The sequence below is a fragment of the Acinonyx jubatus genome, chromosome B3, assembly GCF_027475565.1.
Source record: "Acinonyx jubatus isolate Ajub_Pintada_27869175 chromosome B3, VMU_Ajub_asm_v1.0, whole genome shotgun sequence".
Taxonomy (NCBI): domain Eukaryota; kingdom Metazoa; phylum Chordata; class Mammalia; order Carnivora; family Felidae; genus Acinonyx; species Acinonyx jubatus.
Window position 1 is genome coordinate 17,360,970 of NC_069386.1, and position 16,993 is coordinate 17,377,962.

At 49.1% G+C, this 16,993-nt stretch overlaps 1 protein-coding gene across 1 annotated transcript in view; it reads left to right on the forward strand.

Annotated features, from left to right (window-relative positions):
- SYNM (synemin) overlaps window positions 1-16,376 on the forward strand; it is a 28,135-nt gene extending 11,759 nt beyond the window's left edge. The window contains 4 exon segments of the mRNA XM_053223618.1: window positions 6,270-6,340; window positions 9,761-12,514; window positions 12,517-12,721; window positions 12,723-16,376. Of these exon segments, the coding sequence (XP_053079593.1) occupies window positions 6,270-6,340; window positions 9,761-12,514; window positions 12,517-12,721; window positions 12,723-13,461 (3,769 nt within the window). The 3' untranslated portion in view covers window positions 13,462-16,376.
- Window positions 16,377-16,993: the final 617 nt, after the last annotated feature.

Sequence of the window (16,993 nt, forward strand, 5' to 3'; positions counted from 1 at the left end):
TGTGTTTGTTACACTGGCAGCTGAGCGGCTGGAGGGGAGATGCTCAAATGGGACAGGGTGTGGTTCTCAGCTCCATCTGTACTTGGGGGTCATCTGGAGAACCTGACGAAGCTTCGGCCCCTGGGCCCAGTCCTAGATATTCCAGTTAACCTGGCCCAGGATGGGCCCAGGTCTGGTGGTTTTACAGCTCCGAGGAGGACTGTCAGGTGCAGCTGGGGTAGAGAAGCATGGGTGCAGACCAACAGGGTTGGCATCATCTCAAGCCTGTGGGAAATGCAGAATCTCCGGCCCATTCCAGACCTCCTGGTCCAAGTCGGCCTCATGACGAGATCCCAGGTGATTTGTGTGCACATCACTGCTTGCAGAGCAGCCTGGGGACATCCTGAAAGCATTAAGCCTGTCTCACAGTAGCCTAGAGATGAGGCAAATGAAGGGCAGGCTTACTGGTTGCTGGGTGCTATGGGGGCATCGTGGATGAGGCACGCAGCCACGGGCTTCCAGGAAGATCGTGTGGGAAGGGCTTCCGGGCAGAAGGGCCAGCCTGGGCGAGGATCTGAGGACGGAGCTAGCGTGGCATCTGTGGCAGTGCCGGGAATTTGGGCAGCTTGGTTTTGGGGGCCTGGCATGGAGGGCTGTGTGTGTGATGGATGGGCAAGAGCCACCCCTGTGAGGCCATGTTTTGTGAGTGGGGTCTGCCTTCTGGCTGCTCCAGAGACGCTGGCAGGCAGGGCGCTGTGCCTGCTCAGACGGGCCACAGACATATAGCCAGTGGCTTGGTGCTGAGGGTCACGTGCGGTGGATGAGGCTGCGTGGATGTAAGTCGCCTCCTGCACTGTGTAGGAAACAAGAAACGCCCTACAAGCCACACAACTACGAGGCATCTGGAAATCAGAAGGGAGTTCTGAGAATCAGGGAGGGCTTCAGGAGGGAGGTGAGACTGATTTGGATCTTGAAGGATGGTGGAGATTCGATCAGACATGTAAGGAGAGAGGGGAGGCAGGAAGTGGGGGGTGGCATGTGGGGAGGGACCAGTCCCCTTAGGTGAAAAGCCAAACAAGGTGATAAAAAAGCACACATGCCAAGAAAACACTGTAGACCGTTTACTGCCAGCTAACAGGGTCAGATAAAGACGGTTCAGAGGAGGGACAGAGAGCTGCCAGCCGAGGTTGGCAGGAGAGATTTTCAAGAGATGTGAGATTTGAGTTGGCCTTGAAGGGCTGGGAAAGTCGGCAGTAGGAAGTGGGCTGACAGGAAGGACTCCGGAAGGAGCTCCAGGTGGAGGAGTCTGATCAGAAAACAGGTGGAGGAAGGAGAATGCAAGGTGAGTGAGCAGAGGCCTGGGAAGAGGGCAGATGGAGGGGCCTCGACTGGAGGCCACTGAGGTGGAATCTGCACAAGCAGGGGGCAGGGAGGTGGCCGCTGGCAGCTAAAGGGCAGGACGACTGAGTGCCGAGGTTGCGGGGGGTGGGGGGATGGGTAGTGATGTGGGTGCTGGGAGGCCTCAGGAGGTCTCTGGTCACTGGCGATTCAGGTAGAGAGGACCTGACATGGGTGGCCGAGGGAGCCTCTGCGTAGGCTGACCAAGGCGCCGGAGCCTGGCTGGGGGGAGCCCAGGAGCGTGGGAGAAGGGCGCCGCTCATTACGTGCTCTTGCAGACGAGACCTTGGCAGCGAGCCTTGTCTGTGAAGCAGCTGCTTGTTCAGGCTCCATGAAAACCAGGGGCCAGTGATGCTGTCCAGAGCCCACGGCACCCCAGACCCCCCCGCACTGCTGACACGAGACCTGGTCCCAAAACTGCAGATTGAGAGCTTGCATAAATGCAGCTAGAAAATAGTCTCCTTGCCCTGCCCCCCCCCCCCCCACACACACAAAAAGAGAACAGAACCCAGTCGTCAGGAATAAGCAATTAGAAAATAGAATGAAAAAAAAAAAACCACTTAGGGGTGAAACAAAAAAAATGCAAAAACACCCAGGAGTAAACGGAGTCCAGAAACCACAAAACTGCAGGCTATGAAAATCGTGTGCACAAGAGTCCCGTCCTGGCTTTCTAATCTGCGGGGTCAGGTGATGCTTTCTCCCTCAAAATATAAAATGATGCTTTGTCTTTTAGGTTTTGGGGGTGAAATATATAACAGTTGTTCTAAATGTCGCTTGGAGAAATGGAAAGCAGGGCCAGACGATTTTTCAAAAGAAAAATACTGAAGGGAGTCTTGCTTTACATATGAACATGTAATGCAAAGATTTGCTGCCTGCGATCTGTTAGGCAAAGTCCTTTTTAAAAGGTTAGGTTGGAAACAACAACGTCAAAGTCAAAACATGTTCTTTGTATGTCTGCGCAGCGGGGACGTGCGAGCTTCCTGTTTCCTCTTTGTAATGGCAGCAGAGACAGCGTGTTTCAAATGGGGGAAATAAATATTCAGTCTCTGAGTTTGGACCGCTAATAAAGCAATACAGAGAATTCCTGCCATTGGCAAGTTCATCGTCGTAATGATATTTTTGGTTGCTGTATTATTTTTTTAGGATTACCTATCCCTTTGCGTGCTCCAGTTCAAAGAAAAACAGTCCTTTGGAATTTCTGAAGCTCTTGGAGGAATACATTTAGTTTTTCTAAATTAAATCCTACTCTTTTGAAAACTTATAACCACGTGTCATAAAACTCAACCACGTGGCTGAGACTTAGCCAGTTATTAGGTGAGATCTTTGAAGTTCATGATGTCTTGTAGTTTCGGGGAGAGGAGACAGAAAGGATGGACCCTTATGTTTGGTTGCTAGCCTTCCCCACGTCACTGAAGAAACGGGTTACCCTTCATTAACCAGGATCGTAGGTTATCCAGAAACTCTTCCCCTCTTGGGCTGCTTCAGTTAACTGAAAATTAGCTCTCTTCTCAGGTCAGTAGAAGATGATGACGATTGTGAACATTTACTGAGCACCTGTTCTGTGACCGCCGTTGTTGTGAGAATTTTCCAGTTTACCAGCACCACACACTGGTGAATGCTGCCTGTTTCTGAAATGGGGAAAGTGAGTCACAGAGGGTTTGAGTAGCTTGCCCAAGGTCACAGAATGAGGAAGTGGCAGGCCCAGGATTTGAATCCACACAGCCCGACTCTGGAAGTTTCTCCATCAACCACTCCCTATGCTTCCTTCCTTTCTCTGTTTTATTAGTAATCTTGGCCCCTCTGTCGATCATTTGATTTTTTTTTTCTAGTCTCTAGAACAGATGGATGGACTTTTGATATGTGATTTAGTACTGAGCACAGAGGGAATGACCAGAAGCAGCATGGCCCTAGTGTGACCTTCCATGAAACACCTGTAGTGCGGGGCGGAGCCTTGCCAGTGCGGATGGTCATATTGTCCTCTGTCTCCGCCTCCCTCTCCTGCACCCAGCCCTGAGTCCAGTCAGGGTGGCAGGCAGCCCCCTACCCTCTCTGGATCTTAGAGGCCAGGGAGGCAGTTCTGAGGCTCCTTCCCCGTCTCTGTCCCCTTTGCCTCCCCTCACCGCCCGCCCCCCCTTGCACTTAGCCAAGAAGCACTTTGTGAACCATCCCAGTAGGCTCCACTGGCATCACTTCTGGAAACATCTTCCAGCTGTCCTTCTTCCCTCACTCTTGTCCGCACTTATTGCGGACAGAGGCGTGCCTTGTGCCCCCAGTGAGGAATCATAGTGGACCTGCCCTATAATTGCATTAGGATAATCTATCCCGGCCAGAGAGCCCCCACCGTGGGCCTGGCTCTGTTGACCAGTGGGGTCTATTAGGGCCTGGAGCCTGGCCAGAGGCCACATTATAATTCACTTATGCACTATGGATTTGTCTCGGACTCCTTAATGAGGCCAGGGACTTGGTTTTCCTGCACATGTTTGCTTATTTTCCTGCTCTAAAAGGCTGCCAGCCTGCGGGGCTGTATAAAATGTTCACTAATAGCTCGTGATTCAGGGGGTTGGCATTTCTCACAGTCACCACGGCTTGGCGGCTGTTTTCCTCCAATGCTCTCGAAATAACCAGAGAACGCTCTACCCTTTTCTTAAAGTTGTAGGAGTCTGTTCCCTAAAAATGTTCTTTTTAGAGCTTTTGAGGAAATTTCTGGCGTCTCCTCAGCAGAGTTTGTTTGTGCCTCTGTCCTTTGAGTCCTGTGAGCTGCACTGGCACAGGGCAGGACTCTGTGTGTGTCAGGAGAGGTGTCTGTTAATTAAGGTGTGAATTAAATGACAGTGCCTCAACTGTGCCTGTAAGACTCTGTGCCGGACACTCGGACGGAGAAGGTGACACATTGCTTTGCCTTCCGGGAGCCAGCCATTGAGAGGACGACTGAGTTCTTCCCCGGAAGAAGCTTCATTGTGGGAGAGCCCTGGAGGGGCGTTTTGATGGAAGTCACCAGAAGATGTTGAATATGCTTTCATTGATACGTTCTGGAGGGTCTGTCTGCCGGATTTGTTCTTTTGAAAATGTGTGTGAAATACTGACGTGTTAGGCGTGGCAGGAAGGTCTAAGCAGCTTGCAGGGATGATGGGCGCCTGGGCTCCATCGAGCCTCCCCACTGGTGAGCTGTGTGCCTTTGGACAAGACACTCTGCCTGCACTCCAGTGCTCTTACCTCTGAGCCGGATGCTTATTGTTGGCCCTGTGTGGGGCGGGATGGGGGTGCTAGGAGGGCTTCATGAGGGTCAGAGCCACGCTCGGTGCCCAGGGCCAGTGACCCCACAGACCCCCTCAGGTGACTGGTGCCCGTTCCTCGGTAACCATAGCCTCCCCCTCAGGGTCCTGAATTCAGTCAGAGTTTGGTGACTGTTTGGATTTCCTGAGAGAGGAACAAAAGCATTCTCTCTGAGGGATGGGGGAAGCTATTTCTATCCCCCAGGGGATTTTCTTTAGCCTGAACACCCCCAGCCCCCTGCCCTGCCTTGTCACTGAGTTCTCTGCTGACCCGGACTCCTCCTGGAACCTAAAACGCTTGGTCATGAGGATGTGGGATTAACGGGTTGGTGTCCCGTTTCCTGGCTTCTGCCCCGAGTGGACGGGCTGGGGCTCTGGACTGGGCCCCTCATCTTCCTGAGTGAGTACCTCAGTCCCTGCTTCGGTGGCAGACCCCCTCCCCTGCCGCATACACCTTGAGTGGGATCCCGTTCGCCCTTGTCTTTGCTTTTTTCCTCTGAAGGGGGGGGGGGCTCTTCCTTGGCCATCCCCCACCTGCCCACGGGGTTCTCGCACTTACGGGGATCACCACATTTGAATCGGTGGAAATAGAACTTGGCGCTGGTTTTGCCTGAACCACTGAGTCCCTGCTTGGATCTGGCATCTCTCCTCTGTTTTTGTGCCCAGCTCCCAGTGGTAATATCAGTATTTCCAAGTGGGCCCAGCTTCTGGTTGCCCTTTGCCATATACAGTGTGTTTCTTGGAACTGACGTTAGTGACTTCACACATTGCTCTAGCAACCAAGACAACTGTTGTGGCCGCAGCGGCCAGCGTCCTCGGGGTCTCTCTGAGTGACGGACGTCCCGGTGCTGACCTGTCCCAGCACGCCGGGTGTTTCGGGCCCAGAGCCTGACACCCCGTTCTCCCCCAGGGCTCTGAGTTGTGTGCGTGAATGACAGCTTACTGAAGACACTGCAGTTTTAGACTTCTGGATGTGGCCAAAGGAATCACCCGATCAAGTGCCTTTTGCTGTTTCGTTAAAGGAGAGACCAGGATGCTTCTCTGGATGACACGGTGGAGAGGTGGTCTGCAGCCTGTCCTTTTTCTCTTCTACCTGCACGCTTTCCATCTCTTGTTTTCCCTTTTCTCTCCAGGATGTCCCCAGGACACCCAGTGTAAAAACCATAAATGCATTCTGGCTGCCTTATTTACAAACCAGTGTCAGTCCTTGCTCTGCTCTTAGTCGACCCCCAACGTGTGACTCCAGAAAGACCCCTGTCGGAGTTATGATTATTCTGGGGCCCTTTAGCCCTGGGGAGATCTGCCGTGCATGGGCCTGTCCCCGCTTCCCAGACAAGCCAGACCCCTGATCCCCATTCCTAGGCCCACATCTCTCTTCTCCTCCTCTTCCTTGTCCTGGGCTTGGAAGGGCTTTCTAGAATGTCTGTAGCCCTCACCCCACATTATGTTCATTGCTCTATCCAGCCAGGCCCACTGAGGTGGGCTTCGATCCCTATGGTGCAGTATCTTCAGACACAAGTCCTGTGACACTGGGACACTGTGGTCATGGACCAGATACTACATACTATGGCTTACAGCAGCACTTTTATTTCCTGATGAATTTTTTTTTAATTTTTACAGAGCCTTACTAGAAGGAGAAAGTAATCCAGAGATACTGATCTTGACTGAGCACATTGAAAACGTGCCACAAGGTAAATATAAGAAAAGCTAAATATTTAATTGTAGGGTGTTTTCTATATGAACAGGTTGATTCCATGGTTAAATAGTAAGGCATCATTTGTCAGGAAGAATTTGGGATTAGGTATGATTTTTTTTTTTTTTTCAGATAAGTGTCATTCATGCCTCTCTTAAGTACCAGCCAGATTTGATTTGATAGGCTGTGGTTTAAATAGCAATGTAAGTGTGAATGCATGGGACAGTGTTTAGTAAGCTCATTTATTCATCTAGCCAATACTTTGGGGGCCTTTCCTACCCAGTGTGGTGAGTGGGGAGGAGGGGGCTGCTGATGGAGAGGCGGGAAGGGTGAAGGGCGAGGAGACAGTGGACGTGGACTTGTTTGTCATACCCTTCAGAAGGAACACCCTTTACGGACCAAAGACTTACAGGTTGTTTTTTTCCCCCCACCACTTCTGGATATATATCTTTTTTTATTTTTTATTTATTTTTTTTCCCTTTTATGTTTTGATTTTTTTTCCAATATGAAATTTATCGTCAAATTGGTTTCCATACAACACCCAGTGCTCATCCCAACAGGTGCCCCCCTCAAAATGCGTCACCACCCCTCCCCCTCCCCCCATCAGCCCTCAGTTTGTTCTCAGTATTTAAGAGTCTCTTATTGTTTGCTTCCTTCCGTCTCTGTAACTTTTTTTCCCCCCCTTCCCCTCCCCCCGGTCTTCTGTTAAGTTTCTTAGGATCCACATATGAGTGAAAACATATGGTATCTGTCTTTCTCTGCCTGTCTTATTTCACTTAGCATAACACTTTCCAGTTCCATCCACGTTGCTACAAAAAGCCATATTTCATTCTTTCTCATTGCCACGTAGTATTCCATTCTGTATATAAACCACAATTTCTTTATCCATTCATCAGTTGATGGACATTTAGGCTCTTTCCATAATTTGGCTATTGTTGAGAGTGCTGCTATAAACATTGGGGTACAAGTGCCCCTATGCATCAGCACTCCTGTATCCCTTGGGGAAATTCCTAGCAGTGCTATTGCTGGGTCATAGGGTAGATCTTACAGTTTTAACACAAGTATCAGGAGGTATTACTTTGTACGGCAAGTAGTCTGCTCTCTGGAACTCGCTGGCCCATGGGGGCAGAGGTGGGAACGGTTATACCGTTTGTATTACTGAGCTGCATTGGCCCGGGCAGCTCAGATTGACATGGGTAGCAGGTGTCACTGGGTGCCCTAAGGTCTGTCTTGATTGAGGCCAAAAGCTACAGAGTAAAGGTCATATTTCCTGTAGCTACGGAACCAATGAACAGGTTAGTGTTCACTAGAAAGACCCTAAGAAACCTGCAGGATAACTTTAAAAAGGAAAAAAAAAAGCTTAAAAGCCGTATAGAATCTTAAAGGGCTTTCTGGCTAAGCAAGGCAGATTAAATTACTTACAGTATGTTTAGTATATACCTTATTCAGCAGAGTTTCGGTCTGCATGAGTATTACCATATTCAAAATCATGGCAAATTGGGAATGCATATATTTGGTACATCTGTCAGGAGAATATTTAGTTAACTGCCAGTCTGGATAGATGGGCATATTAAAAAAAAAACACAATAGTTTCCATCTTTATTTTTCAAAAACATCAGGCAATTCACAGATTTGAAAGGTCACTGATTCAGAACAATAATTTTGGTTTCAGGTGTCTGTGACTGGTAGGAATTGGGTCTTAGACAATATCCAGTAAGTTTACTTACTGATTTTGAGAGTAAGGTTGAAAAAAAGCGAAGATGTTATTCACCAGATTTCAAGGTTTACTTCAGTCACTTAGATTTTTTTACGTGAGGCTATTTAAGTCTGAAAGTCCATCACATCACTTAGAAGGGAGAGAGGAGAAAAGGGCTGGGGCCACACTTTGAGGAGAACCACCAGTTGAGGGCCAGGGCTTGCTAATCTTTGACTAGCTGAGTTCTTGGAGCCTAGGGAGAACTCAGCAGGAGGGTTACTGGGGGCCTCTGTTAACTTGTTTCATTCACTGATTGTTTCATCTGGCTTGTTAAAGGATACAGAGACAGTATTTGTAAACTAAATCTATTTTAGCAGTTATGGATTAGGCTACAAGAAAGTAGCATTAGAATAAAGAGGACCAATTGTGAACTCTTTTAATAGGCTTTGAGTTTCCAGATAGTTGTGTGTCCTGTGTGATATACATGCAGTTAACTGTTCACTGAATAAATGTACGGATGTGTTCTTAGATAGTGAATTTATCAATACTTATGAATACACTTATGTTTCTTTTGTAATATTGTATAGAATAATTCTGGCCACTTGCCCACACTCGGTTGACAGCCTAAAACCAGTCTGTCATCTTCCATATTTCTTGGTGAACCTTAATTAAAGACCAGATGGTTCTTGCAGTTTCCCAGGGATTCATCTTCTGGGGCTTCTCTGTTTAAGATCAGTATATTGACCTGAAAGGAGGAATCTTGGAGAAAATGTCCTGGCCTGGTCTTTCTCTTGTACCCTGAGCTCTGTCCTAAAGAGGCCCCTGGCTTTGGCTGATGTGACAGGGAGATCAAGGGTGGAGAGTGGGCTTTGCTAGGCTCAGCCGGATGGGGTGTGGTGGGCACAAGGGGGCGCTCTCAGGGTGGACGGTGCTCTTGACCACATTCTAACCCACCAGCTGCTATGCCTGAGAGCAGGTACCCACCTGGAGTTTGGACATCCCCGAGGGTAAGCACCCTCTGTGGACCATCCGGAGCAAAGCAAGAAGCCCAGGATCAGGACATTAAAACAGACCGTAGTGTTGGTGTCTGGTCAGCTTCCTGCTCTGGCTCCCTTTCAAATGGACAGTTTGTAAAGAAAAAAAATAGAAGTATAAAAATAGAAGAAGCCAGGGAGCTTTAGAAAAAGTTAACCTCGTCAATACTTGTTGGCCCAAGATGGAAACCAGTGACAAATCAGAGCATATTAAATGGGGGGGAGAGAATGCCAGTTAGCGTGGAGTGATCTTGTACTTTGTAATTATGAAGCTCTCTTCTGCACGGAAATAAGTAAAATAAACTCAGGCTGTCAACAAAGCAGCAATGCATGTTTCCAAACTATCATGGTACTGTGAAATTTAATCCACAGAGACTAGCACCCAGCCTCTCGAATGCACACGCAGAGCTGCGCGAGCTCACGTTTGCTGATGTTTGTGAAGGTGGATGATATTTGAAGATCAGCAACGAGAGCAAAGTGTTGTGCTGTGGCATGCATAGCGCTACATTTTACTGTAACGGGTTTTTTTTTTTAAACTACCAAAATCAATGATTTGGGGGTGGAAAATAGCTCATTTGTAAATGCCCTTTCTGCCATAATAGTTTGTATTTATGATGATGGGATGGGATTTGACCTGTAGTGATGCTTTTAAGATGAGAGAGGTAATGATGACTGTCGTTTTCTGCAGAGTTCAGAAAAACATCCTATCAGTGTGCCAGCACGGTGCTGCAGAGGGAAAATGAACGAAATCTGTTTCCCAGGCGGAAAGCACCTCCGGCCAGCTTCAGCCACAGCCTGGCGCAGCGCTCTCACCTGTCGGCAAAGCCCGGAGCTCGGCCCGCCGTCCCAGGTGCTGCGGGCAGTGGCTTCCTAGGCTCGGGATATTCTTCCCTAACCGCTACCCGGTGGGAGAAAACTGACGGCAAAACTGCCGACTCTCAGGAAAAACCTGCCAACAGCCAAGCCAGCGTCAGAACTTTCTCTCCAGTGCCCGGTCTTTTAAGGGATACTGAGGCTCCAGCGAAAACATTCCCCGAAAGACCGAGAACCGCGGGTACAAAGGCCGCCTCTGCTAATGTAGCCAGAGAGCCCGCCCTTGCCCAAAAGCCCTATCGGGACAATGTGTCGGCAGGTGCTTCCAAAAGCACGTGGTCAAGTGAGAGAACCGTCCTTGTGGAAAAGAAGACGGGGGCTAACGTCACGAGAGAGCAGGAGAGAAACAGGCCAGGTGCCATCCAAACAAAGTGGGAAGAGAAGGTGTTTGATTCCAAAGAGAAGGCTTCAGAGGAGAGGAATCTAAGGTGGGAAGAGCTGACAAAGTTAGATAAAGAAGCAAGAAAAAGAGAAAGCCAGCAAATGAGGGAAAAGGAGAGAGGGAAGGAGTCGGCGAAGGAGAAGAGTGTTCGAGAAAGAGAGGTACCGATCAGTCTAGAAGTCTCCCAGGATAGCACACCAGGGGTGGCCCCGAAAGGTTTGCAGACTCCCCTCCAGGGGGATGCTCGTGATGGTGCAGGCAGAGGCATGGAAAAGAGGGAGGCCAGGTTCAGGCTGGACCGCGGCGACACCACCAGCTCCCTGAAGGGTGACTCCACGACTGAAACCATAGCCGAAAACATCGTCTCCAGTATCCTGAAGCAGTTTACCCAGTCTCCTGATACAGAGACATCTGCTAATTCTTTTCCGGACACGAAGGTCACTTACATGGACAGGAAGGAGCTTCCCGGCGACAGGAAAACAAAGACTGAGATAGTCGTGGAGTCGAAACTGACCGAAGAGGTGGATATTTCAGACGAGGCTGGCCTGGACTATCTTCTGAGCAAGGATGTTAAGGAGGTGGACCTGAAAGGAAAATCGGCTGAGCGGATGCTAGGAGACATAATCAACCTTGGTCTGAAAGGAAGAGAGGGGAGGGCAAGGGTGGTCAACGTGGAGATCATTGAGGAGCCCGTGAGCTATGTCGCTGGTGAGAAGGCGGATGAGTTTTCTACCCCCTTCGAAGTGGAGGAGGTTGATGATGTGTCTCCGGGCTCCAAGGGGCTGGCTGAGGAGGAAGAAGGTTATGGAGAAACAGACGTCATGTTCTCAGGCAATCAGCATAAAAAGACCAAGCGGCCCCAAGAGAATGTAACTCACGTTGAAGAAGTAATGGAGGCGGGTGACTCAGAGGGAGAGCAGAGTTATTTTGTGTCGACCCCAGATGAGCACCCTGCGGGGCAGGACAGAGACGAGGGCTCGGTGTATGGGCAGATCCACATTGAAGAAGAGTCCACCATCAGGTACTCTTGGCAAGATGAAATCGTGCCAGGGACTCGGAGAAGAATAAAGACAGATGATGGGCTGGGGGAGAAGGTGGTGAAGCCGTCGGACATCTCAGAACCTTCTGCGGAGGAGGAGGTGGGTTATACTCACTGGAAGGAACAAGCTAGAAGTGGTGAATTTCATGCTGAGCCCACAGTCATCGAGAAGGAGATTAAGATACCACCTGAGTTCCACATGTCCATTAAGGGATCCTTCAAGGAGCCCAGACACCAGCTGGTGGAGGTTATCGGGCAGCTGGAAGAGAGCCTTCCGGAGCGCATGAAGGAAGAGCTGTCTGCTCTCACCAGAGAGGGTCAGGGCGGGCCCGAGAACGTTTCGGTCGACGTAAAGAAAGTCCACACCTCCGGGGGTAGGTCCGTGACCTTGGTTGCCGAAGTCAACCTCTCGAGAACCGTGGATGCCGATCAGTTAGACCTGGAGGAGCTGAGCAAAGACGAAGCCAGTGAAATCGAGAAAACCGTGGAGTCAGTGGTACGAGACAGTTTGGCCAGGCGGCACAGCCCGGCGCCTGGAAGCCCAGACGGGGAGACCGCAGAGGAGCCCCCGGCTGCCGGCTTTCGCTTCAAGCGCTGGGCCACCCAGGAACTGTACCGCCCCGGCGGTGAGGAGGGCGATGCCAGCCGGGCCTCTCAGGGCACAGAGCAGGTCGCTTCCCCAGGTCCGGTGTCAGCCACGGTAGAAGTCACCAGCCCGAGGGGCTTTGCCCAGTCACACGTGGTAGAGGACGTAAGCCGGTCTGTCAGGCGTGTTAAAGTAGACCCCACTGGGATTTGGAGGACTGAGCAAGTCTCACGAGAAGGACCCACTGCACAAGTGGTGGAGGTAAGTGGGGAAGGGGACCTAAGTCCGGCCCTGAGCTCGCCAGGAGCCACCTGGTCTGTGAGGCACTTCACCCTGAGTCCTGATCAAAGTCAAGTGTCCCAGGAAGTCTTCTTCCAAAGGTCTGTCCCTGCCTTTCGGGAGGCAGGGGGCACAGAAGAGCCTGGCCTGTCCACAGATATGGACACAGCGGGGAGGCGCAGTGTGTTTGGTTCCGAACAATTTCATGCTGAAAGGGAAATTGCTTTTCAGGGCCCCATTTCTGGGTCGGGGAAGGTTGGCAATTATTTTCAAACAGAAGAGTCAGTACCCAGACTTCTGTAAAGGACCTTCAGGTGGGCCCCAGAGAGGGGTTCGGGGAGCAGATCCAGTTCAGAGCCCTCCTTTCAGACAGAAGGGCGTTGAGTATCAGGGAAGCTTCCGTGAGCACTGAAGAGTGGTCAGGGGACGGCACATCCATCAGGCAGGTCACGGTCTGGGCTCAGGAGCATCAGACTACTGAGCACATAGTTCCCCTGCCCCCGGGAATTCAGCCACTCAGAAAGCAGTGCCCATGGAGAGGGCTTGGCAGACGTGAGCCAGGCTGCGCGTAGTTCCGCTGTGGGTGGGAGGATCCTGATGACCGGAAAGAGCACCTTCCAAAGTGCCAGTTCCCAGTGGCCTCAGGAGGCCAGTGTGGGAGATGCACGAGGGGCAGAGGAGACACCGGGCATGAGCAGAGCCTTTAGGCACATTTGTCTGGGTCCCGCAGAGACCACAGCCTCTGAACGGGTTGTCTTCCACGAGCCCGTTTCCAAATCGCTTGCACCTGCCGGTTCAGCGGGCTCCCCTGAGCTAGGCGAGTTGGCAGACGGCAGCGGGGTGCTCAGGCACGTGGCACGGGGCCCCAAAGACTCTCTGTTTACCTTTCAGATGGACATAAGTCACGTGGAGGCGAGCCCCCGCTGGACGCAAGACACCACGGTCTTCTTCCCCGCAGGGACGGAAGCAGTGGCTCGTGGTGCCCCTGACCGTGGTGCCTGGAGAGACGGGGGCAGTGGGAATGCCTGGGTGGCCAGCGTGAGCTTTCAGGGCTCTTCCGGGGACGGACACCAGGTCCCCGGGGAACAGGGCAAGGCGCAGGCTGAGTTTGACAGGACGGTGCAGCTACAGAGGATGGTAGACCAAAGGTCGGTGATTTCGGATGAAAAGAAAGTTGCCCTCCTCTATCTAGACAATCAGGAGGAGGACAATGAGGGCCACTGGTTTTGATAAGCAAATATTTTGTTTTCAGTGGTGTCTTAGCCGGTAACACACAGAGGCCTTTACTTCTTTGAAGGAGGGAGGCTCAGTCTTTATGAAGACCTCCCCACTTTTCTTACTTTCTCCAAAGAGCGCTCCGGGCGATGTCACTTTACTTTATCATCTGTAAAGGTGTCAGATTAATTCATGCCTTCGAAGGCATTTGAATTTTACTTTTGAGTTGGAACTTTGACACAAATATTTTTTATCTTTTTAGTCTTAAAAGTTCCTTTTTCTGGAGTTTTCTCTCCACTGCTTGAGACAGTTTCGACCAATTTTGCTCCTGGTCACGGAAATGCCTCACATCTGTTTGAAGTTATAATCAACTCTATAGGAAAAATGCCTAAACGGTAACAGTATAGTAAGATGCCTATATGATAACAAGATTAAAGTAATATATTTAAGAGTAAATTTTATTTGCATGTGCTAATATGAAATAATCAACTAACATTTAAAAGGAAAAATGCGTACATTTGTCACTTTTCCAAGTCTTCTCAAAAAGAAATCCTAGGAAAGAAGCAGATTGCTTCCATAAAAGATAAAAGTGAAAAAAAAAAAAAAACCTAAATGGTTCTAAATTTAGGAAAAAGTTCACTTTGAGACTTGAATGAATTGCTTTCTATGTGCAGAACTCCAAAAAATATATAGTATTTTTGTTTATGGAGAGGCCAGCTTCATCCCATTTGATATTCCAAGTCCACACGCTTGCTATGTTCGTGTAAGTTCTTAGAAGCCCACCCTGGGCTTGTGTGTAGGGAAAGTGACTGTTGGGAATGGGTTATTGTATTTCCTTTCTCACAGCACTGGGTTGTTAAGTAGCATACAGTCTAAGTATTCTTGTTTGTTACAACCTAAGTTCTGGAGTAGCCAGCTCCCGCCAGAGTGTTAAGCTTCTCCACACCTTAACCCTTAGCCCTGTCTACACATTTAATTTTACTGGCGGGAGGCAGACCCCGAAGACAGTAAAGAGAATGCTGATGATGCTCAAGCTAGAGCCTGGCTTGCCAGATGATCCTGTGCCGTGACATTGGAAGCACAGGGTGGACTGTGCCTCCCAGAGAAGGCCTTGCAACGCACCGCTAAAGGGACCGAAGTCTGGGTGATGCAAAATGACAAGCAACCTCGAGGACGTTTTTGCATTTTTTTTTTTTAACGTTTATTTATTTTTGAGACAGAGAGAGACAGGGCATGAACAGGGGAGGGGCAGAGAGAGAGGGAGACACAGAATCTGAAACAGGCTCCAGGCTCCGAGCTGTCAGCACAGAGCCCAACACGGGGCTCGAACTCACGGACCGTGAGATCATGACCTGAGCTGAAGTCGGACGCTTAACCGACCAAGCCACCCAGGCGCCCCCGTTTTTGCATTTTCAACAGAAATCATTACAGCTGGGGTGTTTTGCCCAGGGAAGAGAATACTAATGTTACATACGATAAGATGTTTTGTGGGAGGGACTGGGTGCCTCTCCTGCTGCCCAGCACCCAGGAGGGGCCCTGGAGGAAGGCAAAGGCCCTACCCTCGCGGGCCACGGGATGCCGACGTGCAGGTACACACCGTGAAGTTGAAGGTACTAGAAAGAGTGAGTGTGCTTTACTGGGTTTGTTTTATTTTACATAAGGGTATTGCTTTTAAGGCTTCGTCTTTAAAGGTAGCGGCACACAGAAATTACCTCTCCAGCAGCACAGTATTATTTTAATCCAAACTAGTTGCTTGCACATAACATTGTTTAAACTGTACTTCCGGTAACAAAGAATCCTAGAGCTGCCAGTAGGACACTGAGGAATAGTGATTGGAGGTAATACCATCCTCTAGTGGGTTATGATGTTGGGGGTGGTGGTTATGGCATGAGGGTCTTCCCTCGGTGGGGGGAGGGGGGGATGTCACACAGTGGCCCTCAGCTCCTAGAAATGGCTACAGCAGGTAGTTTAGGGAGAGTGCATTTTCTTAATAAGTGGAGGAGAAATGCAGCCAAGCTTTCAGGATGATCCATTTTACAAACACTGTGAATCGGGGTATAGAAAAAGTTGAACTGCAAGTCTAAACCTTTGTTATCTTCCAAATGAACTAGTAATTGTCACAGACTGGTACAGAGGTGATAGCTTGGCAAAGCCTTCTTGTTTCTCATATAGTCAAAGATGGGCGATTTTATGTTAGCTGTAATTGGTAATGGTATTTGTAGAAGTGATTTATTGGTCAAGGTGACAGCCTACTGTTTTGATGGCGACACAGACTGAGGATGGGGAGTCTGTTATGTGAGTCTGAGTGGGCTTACTTCAATGTCCCTCTCCTGCCTTGTGATCTTGTAAATGAGTGCTAACGGGGACAGATTATTAATATCATGACCCACCTCTCTTTGGAAGATATCTTAGGTCTTAATTTATATTTCCATGTTAGAACACATGTCTTCAAGAAGCATCCTGCCAAGAGTACTTACCAATATGGACTCCTGAGCTGTCTTTGGTTACTCAGTCTCTGGATCACCCAGGAGCAGGCATGCCCTCACACTGTGAAGGTCGCCTGAAAGTTCTGTGTCCTTTAAAACCAGTCGCTCTGGAGACCATAGAAATCAACTTTGTGGGTTGGGACAGAACCAATTTTTGCTGTTGTATAGACAAAACAGTATTAATGGAATGTTTTTCACCTTCCCACTGGTTGTTTTGATATCATTTGTTTCAAATGTATATTTAGAATGGAATCACTTACAAAGCTCATCTTTCTAAGCTCCTGTTCCCTACGAAGGGAAATGTCACAAGAATGTATAAAAATAAAAATCTAAGAAAAAAAAAAAACCTCCACATTGTTCCTAAAGAGAATGAATGTTTTCCAGTAGGTGTTTTTGTGGTTTCTATTTAAGCTCTAATTAAAGCATCTATGTGTTTTACATGCATGATTTTTTTTTTTTTTTAATGGTGGCACGGAATCACTGGGGAGAATATGTATGGAAAGTTCTGGCTCTTTACCCAAATCAGAACTTGATACTGTTAACACAAAACTACAAAGCGTAGCAGACAGAGCAAAAACCAGCTGGCTCATATTCAAATATAGACTGGACAGTTTGTGGTAAGAATGTGGTCATCACAAACTGGAAGGCTAGTGTCAGTAGGGTGACCAGCCATCCTGTTTTGCCTGGGATGGAGGGGTCCCCCGGGACACGGTTTCAGTGCTAAAACCAGGACCGTCCTCGGCACACCAAAATGGTTACTTGGAGTGCAAATTGGAGTGGTTAGTTAATCCTGGCTGTTTCCTTAGGTGCTTGAAAAACTTGCAGTAGAATGAGACAAAGGAATAGTTATTAGGTACCCTTACCTGTCTAACTTTTTACCACCCCCTCCCCATGAATATCTATAGTCTTCCTCTCGTGTTGAAGTTCACACATTTAATAGATGGGAGACATTTGGGTGGGACATTCCCATATTCATTCTTTCCTTGGGGTGGGGTTTAAATTTTTTTAAATATATTTTAGTTTCTGTGATTGCAAGATACTATTCTCTAAGAAAGAGAGGA